We start from the raw sequence: 25,683 nt of genomic DNA on the forward strand, positions 1-25,683 counted from the left end.
GAAAAGGATAAGCAAATATATGATCTGGGTGTTCAAGGAGAATATCTAGATATGAGAAAGAGATGAAGGAAATTGAAGAAGAAGAGTGAGAGCTTGAGGAGATTGAAGCACTTATTGCTAGGAGATTACCCAAAGGAGTCGGTAAGTATGAAGGAAAATTGTCTCTTAAATGTTGTTCATGCAATAAAATAGGACATTTTTCTTCAAGGTGTCCGAAAAGAGTTCCTAAGAAAAGATACAAGCCTAAATTTAAAAAGAGATGTTATTATGTTGCCGATGAAGGTGTGGCAAATGATGAATCCTATAAAGGAAATTCAAGTGATAATGAATGGGTTTTATTTCTATCAAGAAAGATGATCCAATACCTACTAATTTTGCTAGTTGCATGAATGTGGAAAGAGCTTTGGCTACACAAGTTGAAGAAAAAGATGAAATATGGGCGATTGATAGTGGATGCTCTCATCATATGACAGGTGATAAGAGAAAAGTTACGAGCTTTGAAAAGTATGAAGGTGGTCTTGTAAAGTTTGGTGATGACCAAGCTAGTATAATCTGGGGTAGAGGTTATATTTCTCTTGATAGTAAGCACAATACTGATGATCTCTTGTATGTAGAAGGTTTAAACCATAATCTACTAAGTGTTGGGCAGATGGTTGACAAGGGATAAAATTGCATCAGGTACAAAGACAAAAGGTAATATCTTTCATTTGAATGCTTTTGGTCAAATTTGGTTGTGGCAAAGAAGGACGTGTCGTGTGAATTTCGATAGCATGCTTAAGATAAGTTCTACTCAGGCAGTGAGAGATCTTTCTAAATTGATGGAACCTACTAACCTATATGCAAAGAATGTCAATTAGAAAAGCAAACCAAAGTTATTTCAAGAGTAAAAAGCATTTTTCTAATGGATTATTGGATCTTGTGCATATCGATTTATATGGTCCCTCTAGAATCTGAAGCTTGCAAGGATAGATATTTCATATTATTGAGTGATGATTATTATAGGATGATGTGGGTTAATTTCTTAAGGGAAAAGTCAGAAGCTTTAAAATAAATTAAGATTTTCAAGGCTATGGTGGAGACAGAGATAGGATTGAAGCAGAAGTATCTAAGATTTGACAAAGGTGGTGAATTAACTTCTGTTGAGTTCAATTTATTTTATGGAGATCATGGAATAAAAATATAATTGTCTATTCCAAGAACCCCTCAAGAAAATGGAGTGGTGGAAAGGAAGAATGAAACAATTCAACAAGCTACTAAGACAATGATGATTGAAGGAAATGTTCCACATGTGTACGAGAGAGAAGTTGTAAGTATTGTTGTTCACACTCCTAACTAAGTGCATATCAAAGGTGATACCGGTAAGACTCCTTATGAATTATGTTTGTTCATGCTCCTACTATTAAATATTTTAGAATTTTTGGAAGGAAATGCTATATCAAAAGAGATGAAGATTTAGGGAAGTTTGATGCTAGATGTGATGAAGGAATATTCCTTGGTTATTATACCAAAAGCAAGACCTACCAGTACTATAATAAGAGATTGAGAAAGATAGATGAGAGTGTGAATGTCAAGGTTGATGAAGGAAATGAAAGTCAATCTATATCTTGCGGATATGATTCAAATGAACAGAATGACAACTTAGATAAAGAGAAGCAAGCTCAAACCCATAATCAAATTTAGATTGTTTCGGTGAATCCAGTACCTCAAGGTGAAGGAACAAGTGCAAGTGCAAAAGAAAGAACACAAGAAGCTGAAGTTCAAGAAAATCCTAAAACTTTGAGGTATGTAAGACCGAATCATTCAGAAAATCAGATTATAGGAGATAGAAATAAAGGTGTTCAAACTAGGAGAAGAATTACAGAAGATCAATTTGAGTATTGTTTGATTTCTAAGATTGAACCTAAGAATGTAAATGAAGCATGTAAAGATGAACAATGGATAAAAGTTATGGAAGCAGAATTGAATCAAATTGAGAAAAACAATACATGGGATCTTGTTCCTAGACCTAATGACAAAAATGTAATTGGAACAAAATGGGTCTTTCAAAACAAATTGAATGAGGAAGGTGAAGTTGTTAGGAATAAGGCAAGACTTGTTTGTAAAGGATATTCACAGATGGAAGGTATTGATTTTGAGGAGACTTTTCTTTGGTGACAAGAATTGAAGTTGTAAGATTATTTCTTACTTATGTTGCTTATAGAGATTTCAGAGTCTATCAGATGGATGTCAAGTCAACGTTCCTAAATGGTGAGTTGGAAGAAGAGGTGAACATTGAGCAACCAGATGGATTTCAATTGTCTGATCAAGAAGATATGGTTTTCTGGTTGAGGAAAGTATTATATGGATTGAAGAAATCCCCAAGAGCATGGTATGCTAGATTGGATAAGTATTTGTTGAAGCTAGGATTAATAAAGCTATTGTTGATAGTAATTTGTACTTCAAGACTGGTCATGATAACATTTTGATTGTTAAAGTTTTTGTTGATGACATTATTTTTGGAGGAAATGATAGTTTGTGTAAGAAGTTTTCTGATGAAATGCAGAATGAGTTTGAGATGTCTATGATTGGTGAAATGAAATTCTTTCTAGGATTGCAAATCACTCAATCAAAAAAAGGGATCTTTATATCTCAGTCCAAGTCTATGAAAGAGTTGTTAAAGAAGTTTGGATTAGATGATTCAAAGCCAGGTGGTACTCCTATGGTGACCAGATGTAAGTTGACTAAGGATGATGATTCTCCTAAAGCAAATCAGACTAGATATAGATCAATGATTGGTGGATTACTTTATTTGACTTAGACTAGACCCGATATCATGAACGCAGTATGTCTTGTTGCTAGATTTCAAGTTGATCCTAAGGAATCTCATGTTGTAGTTGTGAAAAGAATATTTAGATATTTGAAAGGAATTGTTTATTTTGGTCTATGGTATCCTAAAGATGATGATTTTACTTTGAGTGCTTTTACTAGCTGATTGGGTAGGAGATGTTGATGAATGGAAGAGTACTAGTGGTGGTACATTTTTATTGGTTAAGAGATTGGTTTCATGGTTGAGTAAGAAGTAGAATTCCATTTCTTTATCCACTGTAGAGGCAAAATACATTGTTGCTGCTAACAATTGTAGTCAGGTGGTATGGATGAAGCAGATGTTAAAGTATATCAGAGTTGTGTATGATGAGCTTATTGCTATCTACTATGATAATTCAAGTGCTATTAACATTTATAAGAATTCGGTGTTGCATTAAAAAATTAAGCATATATCTATCAAATTTCATTTTCTAAGAGAAAGGGTAAATAAAAAGGAAATAAGATTGGAGTAGTTATCTACAAAGGAACAAATTGTGGATATCTTCATGAAGCATTTGCCTAAGGATACTTTTGAGTATCTTAGAGGAAAGTTAGGGGTGATTGCCCATCCTGATAAGAACTAAGATGCATTGGTTGGCATCAGTCCCGTGCATTTCACAGTCACATCTTGGGATCCAGATTGATGAGGTGGCTGCTACTCAGGGGGAGTAGTCAGATGTTTAGTTTTGTGATTTTTGTGGTTTGTTTTCAAATATGTGCCTTTTCCATTGATGTCAAAGGGGGAGAGAATCATGTGAAAACCCTAAAATATTTTGGGGGAGAAAATATGAGATTTTGTGTGAGAGAATCTTTTTTTTTTATCATTGCATGTTTTTCACATCACATGTTGCCATCAATGCCAAAGAGGGGGATTGTTGGATGTATGGGGAGATTGTAAGATATTGTTGATGAGTGTTGAAAATATGTGCTTGTGAGATATTAGAGGATATTTGAGAGATGTGTTGTCATTGATGTCAACATATTTTCTCTGTTTGGTGCAGTGATGCAGTGGTGTTCAGTTAGTCAGTTTGTTCTGTATATTGATGATTAGTATTTGTAGATTAAAGGGTTTGTAGATAAATATCTCTAGTTGATTCAGTGTAAGATTCAGAGGTTCGCATGAAGATTTGGTTGAGTTATGAGTATCTATGTTATGGTCAGTTTTCTAATTGTTCAATGGTGGCAGTGTTCAGTATTTTGATCTGCATTGCTCCGCATTGTAATATCTTGATCTACAAAATTGGGATTATGTTTGGGACATTGGTGTGTGTCCTCAATTCAAGTGGTTCATTATTTGGAGATTCGCAAGTGAATCTTTCAAATTGGCAGTCAGTGTAGTTAGTGTTCTTGAGGTCCAATATAGAAGTAACGTTGATTCTAGTAATTTGAGTTGGTGTGGATGTTTCTATGGTAATTCATGATGCTTTTGGATGTTTCCATATTGTGTGTCATTCATGTTGGTGGTCCACATTGATTGGTGAGCGCGTAATTGATTATTTCTTCGATCGGATGGTATTCTTCATGTTCTTGGCTGACTTGATTAGTGTAGCGTGTTGCGAATGTTAAAGGCATAATTCTTGGAGGTGTCTTGTGTTCGAGGTGGTGATTTAGATGCATTCTATGTCTTAGCCAACATTGTTTTGGTCCGCATGTGATATTTTGTATTGAATTAATAACTATATCATTGTAATTGTTTTCTGTGTGTTGAGTCGACCTTGATCCAAGGTTGATGTCATGTATAAATAAATGTAATAGGGTGAAAGTATAGTGCTATGTCACACTTTAGGCTAAGTGCAAGGGAAAAAAAATCCTATTCGGTTGAGTAGGACTCGATCGAGTCTACGTGGCTCCACATGCCGCCTACGTGGAGGATGGGTGGCGTGGTATACTCGGTCGAGTAGGGCTCTACCGAGTCCCGACGACTGCACTTAGCCCCCCATAGTATTGTGTCACATTAAAATATGAGGGAAAGGGTGCTCGCGGACGGTCTTGCCGCTTAGGGGACTCGACCGAGCCCTACTGCTCGACCGAGGCTGCCTATGTGGCATCCCACATGACAGCCTACTCAACAAAACCCCCCCAATTTTCAGAACTTTCAAGTTCTACTAAGAATTAGACCATCAATTTTTTATTTTTTTTAAAACTAAAAATACCCTTTTCGAGAGCTCGAAGTGAGGAATGTTGACATATAATTTTTATAGAATTTCAATTAGAATTAGTATATTAAAATTACAAAATACTACAGGTAGGTATATTAACATTCGAGAAGAATCTGATTCAGAAAAATAAATAGTAAATCATATTAGAAAAATTTAAAAATTATATATAACACTAGAGGAGAGAGTCCTCTTCAAGAATATATAATTTGTTTTGGGATTGCTATAGTTTTGATATGGGAAATTTGGTGGGAGACGAAAACTGTTGATTTTGGGAAACTTCGACTTTGAATTGTTATAACGGTGAAAATACACATCTAAATCAGATTTTTTTTTTCTACATTGGCTATGGATGTCATCTAAAACATATTTCAAAATCAGAGGAAAACAAGATTATTTACATATAGTTTTGTGGTGGGAGGTGAAACCCCTGATTTGCAATATTTTTCAATAATTAAAAAATGGACTTTAATAATTAAAAAACATATCAATTCTTGTTCCATTTTTTTTTTAAATAATAGGCATAAACTTCATCCAGTTTTACACATTTCATCAGTTTACATCATCTTCAAATACCAAATAGAAATATCACTTTTGTGCCATTGAAGTTGAATTGTTTTGTTGTTGTTAGGCTTTTCCTTTATAAAAGTGAGACACAAGTTTGTACTTTTATCCAATAATCTTGTGTGAGGTATAGAGAGTGTACGAATAATGTATTAATATTTTGAAATTAGAGAAGTGTGAAGGAGAAAGTGAAAGTTATGTGCTTAACCGAAACTACAACTAGACATTAAGGATGTTATTTTTCAGTTCATGATTTTTTGAAAGTAATCCAAATTTGTTTGAAAGGCAATGAGCCTTCCCTGGGTTGTAGCCCTTTTTGTTTTTGAGCAATGAGATTTGTTAATGGGCCTTTTGTACTCGCCGACATGTAGGCTTCGCGAGTGCGAAGCCTCTCTTGAAAAGAGCTAGGATTACGAAATTTGTGCTCCCCAAGGTCTTGTTAGTTGGTTCACAACAATACTTGGGTAACTCAGGGTCTATGCAACTTGTTCATCAAGGCGGTATTGCTAGTTGCAGAAGGTGCTTACTTGGATAACTTAGAAGAAACAAAACTAAAAAGATATAAGGGTAACAAAAAAATATATAACCACATAAGCTTGTTGAATAAGAGAAAATGAATTCCAACAATCATATATTATCAATAATAATTTGAATAGCATCAGATGGAACTTTTCTATACATATGAGGTCTACTATCTCATGTGCTTGCAGAGCTAGTTACGTAATCTCAGGTATAGAGCGATGAAATTCATAATATTTAGAACATTCATGCCATCAAAATTGAGAGAAGATATCATAATAGAATAAATACTAACACAATTCAATATTTCTCATGGAACATGTGATCCAAAACAACAACTTGTATTGGTTATTTATGAAAGAATAAGCATAACAACAAGCATTGGTACTCAAGAAGTTCAACAAAGTCTAAAATTAAATGTTGTAAATGAAAAGAAATCCTAAACTAGGGCCTCAAATCTTGAATTTTCAGACCCTTGAAATGTCCTGATTCATTACATATATAGTGTCTTGCCTCCTATACTCTAGGAATAAATTATGCCTACAACCCAGTTACAAAATGGTGGAAGTTGCAGTCGACATGGAAGTCGTTGCCTTTTGAACTCCACTTAACTACTACTACACAAGCATCAATAATTAGTCATCTTCTAAGTGTTGTTGCTTCGTAACCTCCACGTGTGCAGTATCCCTTGATGGCGGTGTTGTGCATGACAAGTGTAAAAAAAATACTGTTGGTGAACTGCAATGATCCCCCAAGGTGACGCCTTCTTGTATGTACATCAATATGTTAACTACATGTTTGTTTCTTGCTCTTCCTGCAGTTACGGTAGTTATCAATGCAGTAGTCTACTGAAGTGGGTGATGGGATTCCTCTTGAACTCGATCTCGTTCCTAGATTTATTCCTTAGGGTGGTCGATGTTTCCATAAGAATTATTCAATCTGCATAGGGGAACATGCATAATCAATACCTTAGGAGATTAACTTAAAAAATAATGGGCTCGGGAATCCCAAAGTTTCGGAGTAAAAAAAAACCCTTATGTATAATTTCGGGATCTTGGAGCTCCCAGGTCCCGAATCTTGAAACTCAACAAAGGAACTCACCTCAGAGTCTTGGAGTTCTGAGACTTTTGGGGTGAGTTTGGCTGGAAACCTAGTGCTTCGAGATCCTGAGATCCCGAAGCAAACAAAGAGACTCATGGGATGACTTCAGAATCTTGGGGTTATGAGGTTCTAGAGTCTTGAAATAGATAGACTACAAAAAACCTTGGGATCCCAAAATCTTGAGATTCTGAAGTTGGGAAAAGGCATTCAGGGACCAACTTCGGGACTCTAGGAACTCAGAGTTCCGAAGTTGGGCAGTCATAGGATAACGTCTCCTTTGGAATCTTGAGGTTCTATGGTTCTAGAGTGAGGGAAAGCCCAAGGGTCTAGGATCTCAGAGACACGGGAACCTGAAATGCTGGAAAGTTGGAAAACCCTAATTGTTGAAGAAAATTCAACTTTTTGAAGCCAAACCCCTAAGATAATAAACATGAAAACACATGAAACAAAAAAACAACAAAGAAAAGAAACATAAACACAAATCCGGGAAGAGGAGAACTCACCCGAAAAAATAAGGGACACAAAGTGCACCGCGGAGAAACTGACTAACAAAGAAACCCAAGCACGCAAACGGCTTCCGGGTTACGGGATCCTGAGGTTTCAGAAATCAAAAGAGAACACCCATGGAACTCCGGAGTTCTAAACTCCAAGGAAGGGACAAACAAAACAAAGAGAGAACCCAAGATTCTGAAATTCTGAGATCCCAAGGCTTCGAGTAGCAAACACAAGACTTCAGGACTTCGAGGTTCTGAAGTTCCAAAATCAAAGAAAAACTGATGAAGGGACACTTCAAGATTCTAGGATTCTAGAGTTTTGAAGTGTCAAAGCAGAAAGGAAAGAAGACTTCAGAGTTTTAGAATCTCAAAACTTCAAAGTCAAACAAAGCAGAAGAAACAAAAGGAACAAGATGCATTTCAGGATCCCAGGAATCCGGGGTTTTGAATTGCGAACGAAAGGAAAACAAGATGAAAACAAAATGAAGCAAAAGGGGGTCCCCTAGCTCGAGAAGCAAAAATTTGGGGTGCTATGTAGGGCATAACAAATGGTGACTTGGATAGGAAAATTCTACCATGCATTTTCAAGCACTCAACCCTTTAAGAACCTAGAGTCTCCAGTTTACGTTCATACTAGACAACTTAAAGAAAAATGAACATAATCAAGGCTCAACACACCAAAGAGACCCAAGTTACAACTGAAACCTCAAGTGTGTGTAAATGATTCATTAACCATCCATTGAGTTTTGTTTCAACCAAGCAAGGTAGACTCTATCTAGGCTATGCAGGTGAAGGGGATAGTTTCCAATGTGTAATGATATCTTGGACATAACTTTGTTGCTAGCCAGGCGTCTATAGTCCCGATAGAGATACTTTTGATTCCCCTCAAGTATTGCTCCACTGCTAGTTAGGTGTCTATAGCCCTAATGGAGATACTCGAATGGCCCTTGTGAATTGAGATTTTGATAATTCTTTCTTCTTCCCTTTTTTTATTTATTTATTTCTTCTTTGTCTTTTTGTATTTTTTGATGATTGCATTCTTTTCTCACTTTTCTCAATTCTCAAACAATGGAGTTCAACATTAGGTTGCGAACCATGGTGGACATCATGAAGGAAACATAAATCTTCAGTTTTTTCACCTTGAATAGAGTTACCAAACTTGATATAAACTAACCTATGGGTCTTAAGATGTGTAATTTATGATAGGTTTTCAACTGCTCCCTAGAAACTCAGAAATGCATAATCATGATACATACTAGCACCTTCAAGATTGTAAAGTATGGAAGTAAACTAAAGTTTCTTGGGCAAGTGACTGATCAAGTTTCCAAAAATACATATAGAAAACTCTCAACCAAGTCACTCTCTATTATACCCCTCATGCGATAATCCAACTTCCACCTTAGAACAACGAAGCCCCAAACAAAGAAAAGAGAAGGGAACAAGGAGAGAAAAAGAAACAAGGAAACAAGAATAACCCACACACACAAAAGGAACAACACGAAGCACATAGAAAGAACAAGAAAAGGGGATGAGGAAACAAGACAGACAAAACCAAAACACAAGGAACAAAAGAAGACTCAACATCGACACATGGGAAGACCGAAAGAAAGAAAAGACCAAACAAACAAGGAAAACCAACAAAAATGGAAAGGAAACTGCACTACTCCTACCTACCTATCCTAAACTAACACTAAACCAACTTAAGCCTCCATCTCAACAAAATCAGGCAATAAAATTTTTGACCACTTCTCAATTGATTTTTCATTATGTTCAAAAGCAACAACTTAGTTGGCCAAGTCCTAAGTCTATCAAATTCATTCTTGTACTCTAAAATGTAAAATACTAGCAATTTCAATTCAATTTGAGAGCACAAAACTTCAAAGATCAACAATTGTGGGCTTTCATTTTTACCATGATTTACCTGCAAACATGTTTTTATTTCCCCTACGTCATATTCAAACACAAAGTTATCAACACATGGAGGAAAAAGGAAGGAAGCTACCTGATTTGATTACATTGTGGGGGCACACTCCTGCACCATAACTTCATTGCTATGAGGTCCTAGCTCGAGGTAGAACTTGTTGTCCCACTCAGGTTCATACATGCCAAGAAAAACAACATCTGTCAGTGGCGTTTTATGTTGATTGTCAATAAGATTAGCTTCAATTTATAACATATCATTATCATGAATAGCAATCCCAAGCGGTGAACTGAGACATTTGACTACCATTGGACTATTTACTTGAAATCCTTCTTCTAATAAATAAGAAATATGAGGTTATTTCTTCTCCAGATTACCTTCTTTAGTAGCCATCTTAAAATTTGCAGCAATCTCCCAAGCGAGTAAAATTAGAACAACATACCTCCGGGTGCAAATTTGAAAGATGAATTCTACATGAATCACATACTGCAAAATATTTTATATTACCGAAGTATCCTGGGTTGTCCACTATTTTACTTAGCTCTACTACAAGTTTCATCACTCTTTGTATTTTCTCTTTCACGGTGGGATAAACACAATCTTTACTTTTAGTTTGCAATGTTTCGAGATCCTCCTTTTCGTGCACAATATCGAACTCCTCAATTTCCTAGATGGGATCAACAAAAATAGAGATTAACAAATCAACATTTATAATTTCATCATTCGATTTGAAATCACTAGCAAATGACAAACAAGATCCTTCTATTGAAATTTCATCAAAATCAGATTTAGATAGGAACTCCCTGATTTCCCATTGATGGATTTCTGTAGAAAACTCCATTTTTTATTTCCTCCCACAGGTATGCTCTTGGTCTGCTCGTGTTTCGTCAACCTTGACCCTATCATAAACACTTTTCCACAATAGAGAGTTAGTTTTCCACAATAGAGAGTTAGTTTCATGTGCATAAACAGTTTCATCAAAAGTTATCATAGATTATAATCCTCCCTCATGATTGATATAAATTTGATCTAGACATTCATCTAGGAGTTTCTGATATTGATCCACTTCTCTATTTGTGTCAAGAGCCTTACTTCCCAACTTGTCATCAATACATAAGAAAATATCTTCTATAGTTTCATTCACTTGAAGCATCATGGCTTTGAAATTCAAGAGAATGATTCATGTTGCCATCTCCTACGGGGCTGATTTCAAACTTATTACTCTCATCAATACAAACACAACGATCATTCACCTTTTCAACTTCATAGTCTTTTACAAGATCAATCCTATTACTCACAAAACCACTAAATGAGTCAACATTAATACCTTCCAAACCAATGGGATTGTCATCTCTTAATGTAATCACACCAAGGTCAACCATCGACTCAACTTCTTTGTTTGATGAATCCAAACACAAATCAGCATTGTTATTACATAGTGAACTTGATCTAATATCTCTCTCATGTTCATCGATAGAGGAAGGTTTAAACACCAAGGTATCAGATTCATTTGTACTTGTTATAAGCTCTCCATCACGTTGGTTTTCATCAGTTGAATTTCCTACATAAGTAAGTGGCCGCAAAACCCCCTTGTGCCTTGAGTATAATAATTGTTCTCTCAACTCATTTGTCAATTTGAGGTCCCAATGATCTTCCAGGATAGTGAATACATCCTCAAATTCAATCATGTGTTTCAAATATCCATCCATTCGCTCAAGGAAAACACAACAATTAATCTCATAATGTTTGTTTGTGCAATGTATTCTACATCCATCTACCAATGCAAAATCCACCAAAGACTTAGAGACACCCAACTCTCTCAACCTTTCATTCAAATGTTTATGTGCAAGTGTAGTATCCAACCATAAATTAGAAGTTTTCACACCTTCATTATGTGGTTGATCATCATGGAATTCACGTTGACAATGCATATGAAACCTTTCACTTGTTGATTTTTCATTGTGGAAATGTTGGGGCAGCATTGTGGAAGCTTCAACTTCTTCAAAATCTCTTTCAAAAGTGGTTGTTGAATCACTTCCAAACTTAATTTTCATCTCATGATCAACATTTGCAGCTGCCTTATCTTCATTTTGACAACCATTTGGGTTGAGATGACTATTCACTTGTTGTTGCAACTATAATTTCATTATAAGTGGCTGCTCTACTTCCTGAATCAAGATCAAAAAAATAAGTTGCAACAGTTAGAATCTCAAAAGAAGATGAAACATTGCCATTCAGATTTGGAATTTTCATTCATTGGTCATGATTATGTTCATTCATTGAGTTGGTTGGATATATGTTGAGCAAATTTAAAACACTGCAATTCTCATGTGATTGTTGTTGGACAAGCATGGTGCATATTGAGTCTGAATCCTATGTATATCAACAATTATCTGTCACTCGGTCATTGAATTCATTGTAATGATCATTTGGTGCATCAAATCAACATTGTGATAACATCAAGGCTATGCTAATTGCCTAATTAACATCATTTACTTCACCTAGACTTCTCACTTTTGCTGTGAATGTGAGACCAATACCCCAAAGATAGTGTTCTTTCAGACAATAAGTGTTGATGTTCTTGCGTGTAGATTGAAGTCTCTAATACATTAAAAGAAATATGTGATTAAATTGAGAAATAGTTTCAACAAAATTTCTCTTAACCCTTGCAAATTGAATTAAAACATCTTGTGTGCTTATTACTGGATCATACTGACATAGGAACAAAAATTCTAACTCCCACCAAGAACAAATTAAACTAGGAGGAAGATTTGCATACCAACATGATGCTAAACCTTGAAAGGTGCCTGCAAATAAACTACAAATGATATCATGTGACACATTCTGAAGAAGTTATACATAATTCTTGAAAGCACTTATGTGGCTTGAAGCACTTTGTCCAGTTTTAGGATAGAACATGGGAAGTCTAGATTGTACATATGATGAGGGATTGGATGAACAACCCTGGGTATGCACCAAGGACTACCCATCAGAGCCAATATTTCCCAAGACTTAGCTCACTCTAACTTAGGCAAATAATTTAGAAAAAATGTTACTTGCCCTCCCTCCAGTGCCAATTCTGTTGATGGGCCTTTTATACTCACTGACATGTAGGCCTCATGAGTGCGAAGCCTCTCTTGAAAAGAGATAGGATTACGAAATTTGTGCTCCCCAAGGTCTTGTTAGTTGGGTTACAACAATGCTTGGGTAGCTTAGGGTCTATGCAACTTGTTCATCAAGGTGGTATTGTGTTGGCATTGAAATTGTCATTGATGTCAACACGTGTGTGTGCAAGGTTGATGAAGTTGCAAAAGAGTTGTTGTGATCAGGTTGATGGATCTGATTTTTGAAGAAGACAATGTTGTTGCAGACTCCCACAATGCCATATGATGTGTCTATGAAGTTCCTATTGGATTCCCTAAAACTGCTCAGGTGATTTGATCGGTATAACTCTGGTTGATTTGGAATTTTCTCTTCACAATTCTGCTTGAAGTCGTATCGGGATAACTAGGCCGATGTCGGGTTGTGTGGAGTTTCTATTGTGTTTTGTCTATTGGAGTATCCTATGCCAAATACAAGTATGTGCTACTTATCAGGATAGTTAACAAAGGAAGAGTAACAATATTGTGTAATACCAATAGAAAAAACTACTCCGACATCATTGTATTGAAATAGCTATGCCAACTAGGAGATCAAGGATGTGTATCGGAGTAGCTATTGAAGGTGGAATGACAAATTTCCACTATGTCGATAGACCCAATTATTTTGACATTTGCTTATCAAAATACCTTATGCCGACAAAGATACCATCAGGGTCACATACAAGATCGGGGCAACTATTCTGATAAAAGAAAATGTAGAGAAAACCCTTGGGTAAGATCATTAGAATAACATATGTCGATATGTTGTGGTGTTGTGATTTCATAATAGTTATGTCGATGCTTGTTCATGATGGGTCATTAGAATAAGGTTGTATCGACGGGTTAGTGTCCAAATGTTAATCCCATAGTGTTGGCTATTTCGATGGGTATGCATTTCAGAATAACCTTTTCCGATGAAGTTTGTCACCGTGGAGTTTGAATTTTTGAATACCTATGGCAATAAAGGGAGGTTGACAGTATGTCATCAGTATAACTTGTTTTGTTGTTCTAGCACGATTTTCCTATGCCGATAGTTATGGTAATTTTGATATGTGATCGTTTGGCTTGGAGGTTCTTCGTTCGGGATAGCTTATGGCGATAAGGGAAATCAAAGGTGAAGCTCTCATCAAAGTAACTCGTGCCAACAAAAAGGAACATGGCATCACATGGTCATCGGGATAAGTTGTGAAGGTGGAGTAGATGCAAGATGTCATCCCAACAGTTAAAGCTATACCGATAGAACTTTAAGGAATTGTATTAGAATGAGTCAACCTGATACGTGAAACATGTTTGCAGAACATGCCACCATGTAGCCCGATAGTCCACATGGGCGTTGACCAAGTCTGACCCGATGACGTGGCCTGTACGGAGTGAATTAGAGGACATTTGTCGAAAAGATGAATGGTTATTTATCTGATATAATTGAAGCTTGTGATCGCCCTTGTAGCCATGTTTGTGAGCTGATATATGAAAAGGTTCACATAGTAGTTAACCTATCTTGATCATGTGACCTGGATGAAGAATATGATGACATGTGTAATCCAAGTGGCCGAACAAGTGAGCCGAAGTACTGAAGAAGATGTTGGTGATCAAATTTGGACAAGAGGATGGTGAATGCATTAATGGAGGATCTATTGTAGACAAGTGCAAGGATCGAGGTGATTAGCAGTGGTAGGACCAAATCTGTGAGGCAAATTTAGTTTGCTGGAAATGGCAACTCAATACAGTGAACATCCTAGCAACGAGAGAAGAGTTATTTAGTGCAAATATTCGATTCAGGAGATCAAATCCAATCTGCTACAGATGAGATCTCAGAGAGATAGAATGAATCAATTTTTAAATTGCAGTTTTGGAGGGAAATCTTGCAGATACAGGTTGATCGAATGAAGAGGCATTTGATGAGGTTTGACAATGGTAGTCGAGGCACCTGGGTTGGCCGAGCTGTGAGGACAAATGGCAGAGCAGGAAGAATAGAACACAGAGATGATGTGGCTTGTGAAACTAACACGATGCTAGCAATAGAGGTTGAATCTTGCAGATCAACGATCCTAAGTAAAATTCAATGAAATAAATAGGTTGGCAGGTGTCTTGTGTGCATACGAACTTGAATTGATGACTGGTAAAATGCGAACCAACTTTATGAACAATATGAATGTTTGTGCACATTTGGTGACATGATAAGAAGGAAAACAAGTTTGTCTGACATGTGATGAGGTATGATCTGACCGACAATGTGGAGGTTGGTATAGTTGATGAATGTAGCCATGAAGAATAGAGTGGAGTGAACCAAAAGTGTAAGGTTCATGAACAAAATAGGAAGTGTAGTCACACAAATCTGTCCAGCTTAATTAAATAAATATTCGCTATTTATTTGATTAAAAAAATCCACTAGCCATCAGTTAATTAAATTAATATTTAATTAATTCATCTCCAAACATTCTTCTATTAATTAAATAAATTATTCAATTTATTTTAATTAATTCATTAAATTAAATTCAAATCAATTAAATAAATAAAATCTATTTATTTAATTAAAATCCCCCTATTCCTCTTTTAAATAAATTAAATAAAACATTTATTTAAATCATTATCCCCACCCCACTTGCATTTTCCTACAAATGCAACTTGCACACATTTATTGAAATAAATAAATTTTTATTTTAATAAAATCCTATTTTCCCTCACCCACCAAATCCACTTGCAAAATCTAATCCCCTTCTAGATTCTTCTAACTCCTTCCTAATTAGCCTAATCCATCCCCTAATTATTGTCACATTCCTAAGCAAAATGGAGTCACTTCTCAAAGACTTCAAAAGTCTTTGAAAAGCATTTAATGCTTTGCGTGTTCAACAAATTAACCCCCAAAGTCTTCCAAGACCACTAATGGCTCTTACATGACCATTTATGGCTCTTACATAACCATTTATGGTTATTTCAAACTTGTCCCCCCAAAAAATTTATTGTTTTGACCATGTTCATCCATTTCACATTTGCACAAGAGTTTATCCATTGGATAAAAGTTTTATTCTTTGAATAAAGATTTTATTCATTCAACCAACCTTGACTCTAAAATCCCAAGGTCATATCAGGCATTTAATGCTTATTCCCTCTCCTCTCAACCTATCTCACATTGACACTTGTCATCTTGGGATTGGGTTGAAAGCCCTCACATGGATTTGAAATCATTCAATCCTGACCCTTGTTGAGATTGCCCAATCTCAACCATCCATTGCTCCATTTTTCTTATAAATAGAGCCCATTTCTTCATAATCCAGATCCTGAAAACTTGCATGCATTTAAGCTATAGGCATTTTTAGAGAGCATTTTAGCATAATCAACTAATATCTTATCATTTTGGTTAAAATTAATCATTTTAGTATCAATAGCATAGTATTAGCTTTTCATTTCACATTTAGAGCTATACTACAATCTCAATCCTCCATAAGCATCTATAGTGCAAAAAGCTGCTGAGAGCTACACTATTTTGGAACTTGGAGAGGAGAGGAACAAGGGAGAAAGAAACTAAGAGCATGTTAGGAGGTATTTGGAGATGCCTCATCATGTTTGCTTTGATAGTTAAATATGCTTGCATGTTTTTAGTGTCTCTCTTGGTATGCCTTTTTAGATTAGTTTTTGATTGACTAACACTAACGATTTTGTGTCTTTTGTGTTATTTATCATTTGCTAACCTTGTGCCATTTAGGAGGGCATCATTTGGTGAACCCGACGTGAATCGAAGCACCAAAAACATATCATTTTTTTTTAACTAACATGTTTGATTGTTGAAAGTGTCACACAGGTTGCGCTTTAGCGCTATTGAACACGTTCCAGCTCTACCGTCGTTTACGCTTTTAGCGCTATTGTTCTTACAATAGTGCTATTGACCAAATTCCAGCGCTTTTGCAATTGTTTTAGCGCTTTCGTAGTTCTTCTAGCGCTATTGGAAAACTTCTAGCGCTTTTGGCCTCTCTGTCTCTCCCCTTCTTTAAGCGCTTTTGTGTTAAGTAGTGCCTCTGCTTAAACACAGACTAGCGCTATTGTAACAGAGTGTCGTCCAAATCGCCTTGTAACCACAAAAATGGAAATTCTTAGGCTTGTGGAAGCCCCCCTTGAACATCGATTTTACTAACACGTTTTTGTTTGTGCAGGTTAAAAACTCACCATAAAAATCACAAACTTGTCTTTTGGTGCTTAAAAACTTGACAAAAACACAAAATTGTATCGCTTTCTAGTTAGGATAAATTGTCTTTTGGTGCTTAAAATCAACAAACAACTTTGCTTTCCTTGCATCAAACTTAAAAATCACAAGCCACACTTCAATTTTAGGCAAATAAAAAGAACAATCCACTTGTTTAGATTTTTGCAAAACAAATTTTACTTCAAGCAAACGTGTTTTTTTTAAGTTGACCAGGATTTTCGAATTCTAGATTACAAAACACATTGCCTTTGAAAGTTAAAAAGAACACCATGGCTGTTGGAGCAACATCTCCAAATAGTTAGACCACATTTTGAAATGCTGGATTAAAAAGAACAAGTGTTTTACGTGTTTGGCACGCTTGTGCAAAAAGTCGGTTGAGTGGTCCTACCTCTAACACACACTATCCTCTCCCTTGGCTTTCGTGGTCCTAGGTGCAAGAGAAAAGTGTTAGTAACACTCAAATTTTATCTTTTTAAGAGAGGCCTGCCAAGGGATCGATACTCTTGGGAACGACCTCGAGCGGTAAATCCTTCGAGCCGCTATAGAAATCAGGTGAGAGCGAAAGCTGTAGCCTTGGGTATAGCTGTTCCTACAGTGTAACTGGCCGAAAGGACAAATGGGCCCCACCACCAGTTACAAGGCTCTTAAGTGAGTCACTGCAGAATGAACTTATGTCCAAAAACATCGAACATGACTAAACACCTTTAAGTAGTAACCCACCCATTCTATTGATTGAGAATATTTGCGATATAATTTAGTGCAAGAGCATAGATGGTTTTGCTCCCAAGATACTCACCATACATATTTCCTTGAGTAGAAACATAGCTTTTTGAAAAGTCACATGTGGCTTGATAAAAGTGGTGACTCCCCCATCATAGGGATCATCTATTTGTTATGCTCATGCAAGACTTAGTATATCACATCCTTACCTGCCACGGCGGGATTCATAAGGTATGTAGTACCAAAGTCGAAGAAATATCAAGATGTGGGCTAAATTTATCACAACTAGCCATGACCTTAGGGATAAAAAGTGTTTGAAGTGTGTTCGTTTTAAAGACCTAGTGCAAATTGAGCCGACTTCAGGCTTTGGAAATACACCTTAAAATACATCTAAAAGAAGGGTCATATACAAGTCCAAGGATTGGGTTAATCTAGACCCATACTCATTTGTGCCTTTTAGGCAACATCCTTGTGTTTGTGTGCTTGCTTTGTTTTCTTGTCAAAGAAACATCAAATCAGAAAATCAATCCCAAAAACAAAGTATTCATCCAACATCTTACCAAAAACAAACAAACACATCAAAAACAAGGTACAAACAACAAAGAGTCAAATTTTATGACCATTCTTCACATCTTGCGAAAGAAGAAGTGTCATCAGAATATCAACTTGAAAAGAAGACCATTAAGCTCAAAGGCTTTGATCAAAAGGAGGAAATTCTTCTATATCAATAGACAAATTTTTGTCTCTCATAGAGTCTTTCTACATCGTATGCGTCTCTACCTTCAAGGCAAAACAAACGAATTTGATTTCGAATCATTGAACCGCAGAGCTTTTATGCAATATAGAGCTCCGAGTTATCACAAAAATCAAGGAGGAAAGATTAATCCCAACTTCTTCCCAAACGTCTGTATCACATACAACACAGCTCGAGAAATACCACCAACACCCGAAAGGGAAGAGATAGAGTTTGTCCCATTTGTAACACAAAGTTTTTATTGAAGTTGAAAACATTTTCATCCATCATCTCACTCATACATCATCACTTCATCATCAATCCGTCCCAACTTTCAAAACATTAAGAGGTTCTTGTCCCAAGTTCTCTTTTAGATATTGCTTGAAATCAAACACATCACATCACTTTTTAGATTGTTTCTACATCTAGGATAAGCTCATCCTAAGAGACACATCTACGCAGGTTAAAACTAGTTCATGAGTGAATCCTCTCATTACTAGGTAGTTAAATCTGTAACACATCTCAGATTTCTCTACACCTTATCACATCAAAACTTATCAAACAAACAAGCAATTCAAAGAAGGAATTTCGGTTACATCCACCTTAAAGGTGCTAGAGATCCACGTGCAACACAGTTCACCAACCATCAATCTCTCATTTCAACAAAAACTCATCATCATTTTCATGCAATTTCAACAAAGACTCATAAACAAAATGGCTCAAACCCGATCATAGTCACGGCAACGAGAAATAGAAATAGAAGAAGAAGAAGAGGAAAATCTCAATGAATTCCAAGAAGCACTTGGAGGAAATGCAAATGACGAAAACCCAAGTACTCCTACTCCTACAACAATAGAAAGGGCTCAGCATAATCCTCTCTTTAACAGATTGTTTGATGAAATACTCAGGAGCAATGCGGATGCTCACTTCTTAAAACTCGCTCAAGAAGGAGCCAAACTCCCCTCAGACTTTGATCTTGCCCAATTAAGACAAGCATCAGAAAGGCAAAGTCGCCATGAAGAGGAAAGAGGTAGAGATCCCATCAGATATAACATTCCTCGAGGTAACCCACCACCTCCTCCTCCAAATGAAATGGAGATGTTGCGGCAACAAGTCAAGAATCTCGCCCAACAACTTCATAGTGGTGTCAAGACTAACCAATTCTCACTCAATGACATCTGTCCCTATCCTTTTGATAGGAATCTTTATATGCCACCCTTTCCAAGAGGATTCGAAACACCCAAATTTGAAAAATATAGGGGAAAGGGAGATCCTCATGATCATGTCAGAGAATTTCATTCCGCTTGTCTTGAAGTGGCATATGAAGACACCTACCTAATGCGCCTTTTTCCCCAAAGCTTGGGAGGAACAACCACATCATGGTTTTCCTGACTACCAGGGGGCATTAGAATATTTGAGGATTTCATCCAGAAGTTCCTAACTCATTACTCTCATAACATTGAACGCGACATCACCATGGCTGATCTGTGCAACACCAAACAAAAACCAGGTGAACAATTCTCAGTATTCCTGCAATGATGGCATCAAATGTCTAGCAGACGTTCTCTTCAGTTACCTAAACGAGAACTAGTGGAAATATTCATTTCCAACTTAAACGAAGAAATGGAATTTCACCTGGATGTCAAAGACACAGACTCTTTTAATGATATGATCACCAAGGGTTTAAAATGTGAATGGGCACTCATCAAGAAAGGACTCATCAAAATCTTTAATGAACCAAAAGATGGTCCTCGTTCGCGCTTCAATAGTGATAAACCAAGCTTCTGGAATAAAAACAAGAATATCGTCAACGATGGGGTTGTGGATGCCTGGACTATCCAAAACGCACAACCTGTGGTTCGGTTTGCAGGACAAAATCCTCCACCTCAAAACAACACAAATGTTTCTTCTAATCAAGGTTGCATCACATCTCATGATGAACCTAGACCTCGTCAGCAAAAACAGAAACGCACATACACTCCCTTAGGGGAACCCATTGAAACGGTATTGCGACAACTCATTTCTCAAAATTTGGTCACTCTGCCTAAACTATCAAACTATGAACCTTGGGTCAAACCGGCATGGTGGAGAGATACTGAACACTGTGAATTCCGTCAAGGAAGAGGACACAAGACAAGTAATTGTCACCGATTGAAAGATCTCATTCACGATCTTATTGATTGAGGAGAAATTGAAATTGAAGGACATGACTGAAAAACAACAAATAATGATCATTTGATGTTCAAAAATCCACTTCCATCACAAGATCAAAGGGGTCCTTCCACTTCTAGGTGAGGCACTGATACCACTGATTATACACAGGCTGCGTATAATTACACTGTCAATCATCTGTATGATGCCAATGAACAAGTTGCAACCATAACCTTCAAAAATCCCAACTCAAATTGCAATGTTGTTACGCGTCGCGACAAAGTTACCATCAAGGCAGCTCCACAAGGCACCACCTCCATCCCAAAGCAGTACAATCTTGTGGAACAATTAGACAAAACCCCTGTGCTTATATCCATTTTAGAGCTTTTGCGTCTATCACCATCTCATAAAACTATCTTAGATCAAGCACTCCAAGAGGCGTCAGTCCCTGCAAATCTGAATACGGACCAATTTCAAGCCATGGTTGGAAGTCTAAAGTCATCACCTTGTCTCACTTTTTCTGAAAGTGACAACTCTTCCTTCCAGCAACCTCATAACGCCTCACTCCACATCGAAGGATTTATTAACCAACACAGGATCAAGCGAGTCTTGATCGATAATGGAGCAGACCTGAACATTTGTACACTACAGTTGGTCACAACATTGGGCTATGTGATAGAATCAGTGGATCCTTGTAAGAAGATCACAATCAAAGCCTATGACGATGCGGAGCGTTCATCCAAAGGAGCTGTGGTACTACCAATCCGAGTGGGTCCCGTGGTAAAACACATCATTTGTCAGGTTCTGGACCTTCCTCTGCCATACAATCTATTATTAGGGAGACCTTGGATACATGCCATGCAAGCCGTTCCATCTACCTACCATCAATGTATCAAGTTCCCACATAACGGTGTAGAGATCACAATCCTGGGCGATGCAAATCCCTTTGCATATTGCCATAATATCAGCCATCAACCAGAGATTACTGTTCCTAATAATAGAGAAGCCATTTCTTCCACATCATATATAAGTCCCGCCTCTCTTGCCCGTTCAAAAGCCACTATACCCAAGCAAGAAAAGCTCAAGATGAAGATCGTAGAGGAAGGTCCTGGGGAATACAACTTGAGTCAACTCTTTTGTGTGGGACAAATGCCCACTTCTCCTAGAACACATGGTAAACCACAGCAGGTACTCCAGCAACCACTAAGCATACCAGCATGTGCTTTGATGCCCTTCATTCTTGGAAAGAGTCAAGAGGAAGAAACACAAGATGAGGACTTGGCGGAATGGATCTATAAAGATCCCATCACCACTGATATACCGTGAGTTACACTTCCTACGGAACAGTATGGCAAAGGTCTCCTCATTATGCAAAGAATGGGGTATGATGGTCAAAGTGCTTTGGGATATTGCAAACAAGGATGACATGAACCTCTACTGCCAGAATTAAAGCCCAAAGGTAATACAGGCCTAGGCTTTGAAAAAGAGATCTTTCCTAAACTCAAGTTCAGAGGAAAACCCAGCAAACCATTTTGTCCACCTACTGCAAAGCAGAGACCTTTCATAATCAAAGCACCCTCAAGCACCATCCCAACTACCCCACTGAGGCTCAAAACCCCAACACAACCATCACCAATGCCACTCATCCCACCAAACGAGCCAGTAATCCCATCAGCAACACCATTAGCAGCAGCAATTGTATCAGAACCCACAACAGCATCTATGACACCAGTAGTTCTAGCAGAAGCCACTGAGTCAATATTACCAATACTCCCTATACCAGATTCCTTGATCCCCATCAACCGCCCTGCAACACCGATCATTACAAAGGTACATCAACCAATCACACCTGCAGTATTTAACTCAAAGGACATCCCAGTATGGTATAGTAATCGGATGCTAGAAAGTGATTCAGAGACCGACTCACATGAGTGGGAATTTGATTCAGTACAACTTAACACTTCAGATGAGGAAGACACATCACCACCTCCACCACGCAAAGACATCCCTGTTTACGGAGAAGCACAGATAAAGACCACTTGGGGTTCCTGAGCTGGAAACGTCTTCCACAGACCCTACGTCTCATCCTACACCTGATTCTGACAGGGAGAGTACCATCAACGACCTTCACCATAACGTCTTAACCCTCACTGATACATCTAACACACTTAACCTAATCGATGAAGTAATGCCCATTATCCACCCTGAACTCATCGAATGGAACCAACCAAATCCCCCATGTCTTGACTTCTTCCAAAACGATGAGGCCATCATTGACTTTTTGGAATTAAGGGATAACCTACCAAGCGGGGATCACAAAGCTGGATTCGCCATCGAACTTAATAGCACAACATACTTCGGGGTGGATGCCAAACCTTTCAGCTGCAAAAATATAACAATAAAACATGGATCTTCCAGTGAAAACCACACTGTGGCACTATTTGATCCGACAAAAGTAAAAAGAAAGAGTGTATCCAATGGTGAAAACCTCTCTGAGGCGCCTGAGGATGAAGGGTTTGACATTCTCCCTAATAGTACACAACAGGAACGATCAACGATTCTCATCGAGGAAACCAAAGAATACAATGTGGGGACTCCTGAAAATCCTCATCTCATACATCTGGCATCTTTTCTCACTCTAGAGGAACAACCTAAATTTATAGAGTTCTTCCAGAAGCGTCAGATCAACTTTGCATGGTCATATGCAGACATGCCTGGGCTTGATCCTGATTTAGTCATGCATCACCTTACTGTAGCAGAAGGAGCCAAACTTGTCAAGCAGAAGCTTCGTAAGATGCATCCCTAGATTGCAGTGCTAGTCAAAACAGAACTCAAGAAGCTCCTAGATGTTGGTTTCATTCGACCCATTGATTATGCAGAGTGGATCTCCAATATTGTGCCTGTTGGCAAGCCAAAAGGGGGCATCCGCATTTGTACTGACTTCAGAGATCTAAATAAGGCCTGTCCTAAGGATGACTTCCCCCTTCCAAATATCGACATCATAGTGGATCTAACAGCAGGACATGCCATGATTTCACTCATGGATGGTTTTTCAGGATACAATCAGATAAAGATCGCACTAGAAGATCAACATAAGACAGCCTTCACATGTCCATGGGGCACATATTGTTGGAATGTAATGCCCTTCGGTCTAAAGAATGTAGGAGCAACCTATCAAAGAGCAATGACCACCATCTTTCATGACATGATGCATACCATGATGGAAGATTATGTGGATGACTTACTAGCAAAATCACTCACCAGAGAAGGGCATCTCCACATCTTAGATAAAATCTTTGATAGACTGGAACAATACCATGTTCGACTCAACCCAAAGAAATGTGTCTTTGGAGTAACCTCCGGGAAACTTCTAGGATATATTGTCTCAAGCAAAGGTATTGAGGTCGACGCAGCAAAGGTAAAAGCAATCATGGATATGCCACCACCAAAGAATATCAGCCAGCTACGGACATTACAAGGCCGACTTCAATCCATCTGAAGATTCATTGCACAATTGGCTGATAAGTGTCACCCATTCACACACCTGCTACACAAGAACATCCGCTTTCAGTGGGATGCCCGATGCCAGCAAGCATTTCAGACGCTTAAAGACTATCTCATGAATCCACCATTGCTGATGCCACCAGATCCAAGTAGACCATTGTTACTCTATATCTCGGCAACAAGTACAACATTAGGTGTATTACTGGCACAACATAATGTAGAAGGAAAAGAGTGTGTTGTTTACTACATCTCTCGCACACTAGTGGGCTATGAACTCAATTACACACCTATTGAGCGAGCTTGCTTAGCAGTAATCTTAGCAGCCACGAAATTGAGGCACTACCTGTTGACACACAAGGTACAACTCATTGCAAAGATTGATCCACTCAAGTATTTACTCAGCAAAGCAGCATTGATAGGTCGCTTGGCCAAATGGGTGATGATTCTAAGTGAATTTGACATTGAGTATGTGGACCGAAAGGCTATCAAAGGTCAAGTTATTGCAGATCAGTTGGCCGATGCACCCCTCATAGGTGATCATCCTCTTATTTCCAATTTTCCAGACGAAGAGATATTCATGATCACAACAACACAACCATGGAAACTCTACTTTGATGGCTTGTACACTAGGCATGGCTCGGGGGCAGGCATTTTGTTTATCACACCTCAGGGTGATAGCATCCCGAAGTCTTACAGGTTCACATTTCCATGCACAAACAACATAGCAGAGTATGAGGCCTTGATCACAAGACTCAGGTTAGCTATACAATGGAAATTACAAGAACTGCAAGTATATGGCGATTCCCAACTAGTCATTCGACAAGCAACTGATGAATATCAGACCAAAGATGATAAAGTCATGCCATATAAGAAAATGGTGGACACTCTAAAGACATCATTTACTACTATCACTTTTGAGCAGATACCAAGAGATCAGAATTGAGTTGCTGACGCTATGGCTACCATCGCATCTCTCCTAGATCTTCCACAAAATTCAACACGCTATGAGTTCTTGGTAGAACAGCTTTGGATCCCTGCTTATGATATCCCTGAATCCGAGATGATATGTCGCCTTGTCGGTTCCGAATCCCCATGGTATGGTGAGTTCTACACCTATCTTTGCGATCATACCCTTCCTCCCAACCAATCGAATAACCAATGAAAAACCTTCATTCGCCAAACTGCTTGATATACCTTTATTGTTGAAACCCTATACCGACGCGGTCTTGATGGTACTCTCCTTCGATGTCTGGAACAAGATGAGATCACAAAGGCTTTGGAAGAGGTACACGAAGGCATTTGCGGGACTCATTCAAGTGGTCCATCACTAGCCAAGAAACTCCTGTGCAATGGATACTATTGGCCATCTATGGAAAAAGATTCCTACTACTTTGTCAGAAAATGCAAGAAATGTCAAGTTCATGGCGACCTGATACATGCACCGGCCCAGGAACTGCAACCAATCACGACACCATGGCCTTTCTGTCAATGGGGCCTTGACCTTGTGGGTAAGATTCATCCATCTTCATCCAATGGCCATAAGTTCATTATCACCGCCACCGAATATTTCACCAAGTGGGTCGAAGCTGTTCCACTTACCCAAGTCACCGACAAGCAGATTGCCTCATTCATCCTCAA

At 37.9% G+C, this 25,683-nt stretch overlaps 1 protein-coding gene across 1 annotated transcript in view; it reads left to right on the forward strand.

The window, feature by feature from the left end:
* The first annotated feature begins 14,136 nt into the window (after positions 1-14,136).
* Positions 14,137-25,683, forward strand: part of LOC131032463 (polygalacturonase At1g48100-like) — a 44,846-nt gene continuing 33,299 nt past the window's right edge. The window contains exons 1-2 of the mRNA XM_057963439.2: positions 14,137-14,214; positions 14,608-14,763. Coding sequence (XP_057819422.2) covers positions 14,137-14,214; positions 14,608-14,763 — 234 coding nt within the window. The remainder of the gene's footprint in view (positions 14,215-14,607; positions 14,764-25,683) is intronic.

Source organism: Cryptomeria japonica, chromosome 3 (assembly GCF_030272615.1).
Source record: "Cryptomeria japonica chromosome 3, Sugi_1.0, whole genome shotgun sequence".
Lineage (NCBI taxonomy): Eukaryota > Viridiplantae > Streptophyta > Pinopsida > Cupressales > Cupressaceae > Cryptomeria > Cryptomeria japonica.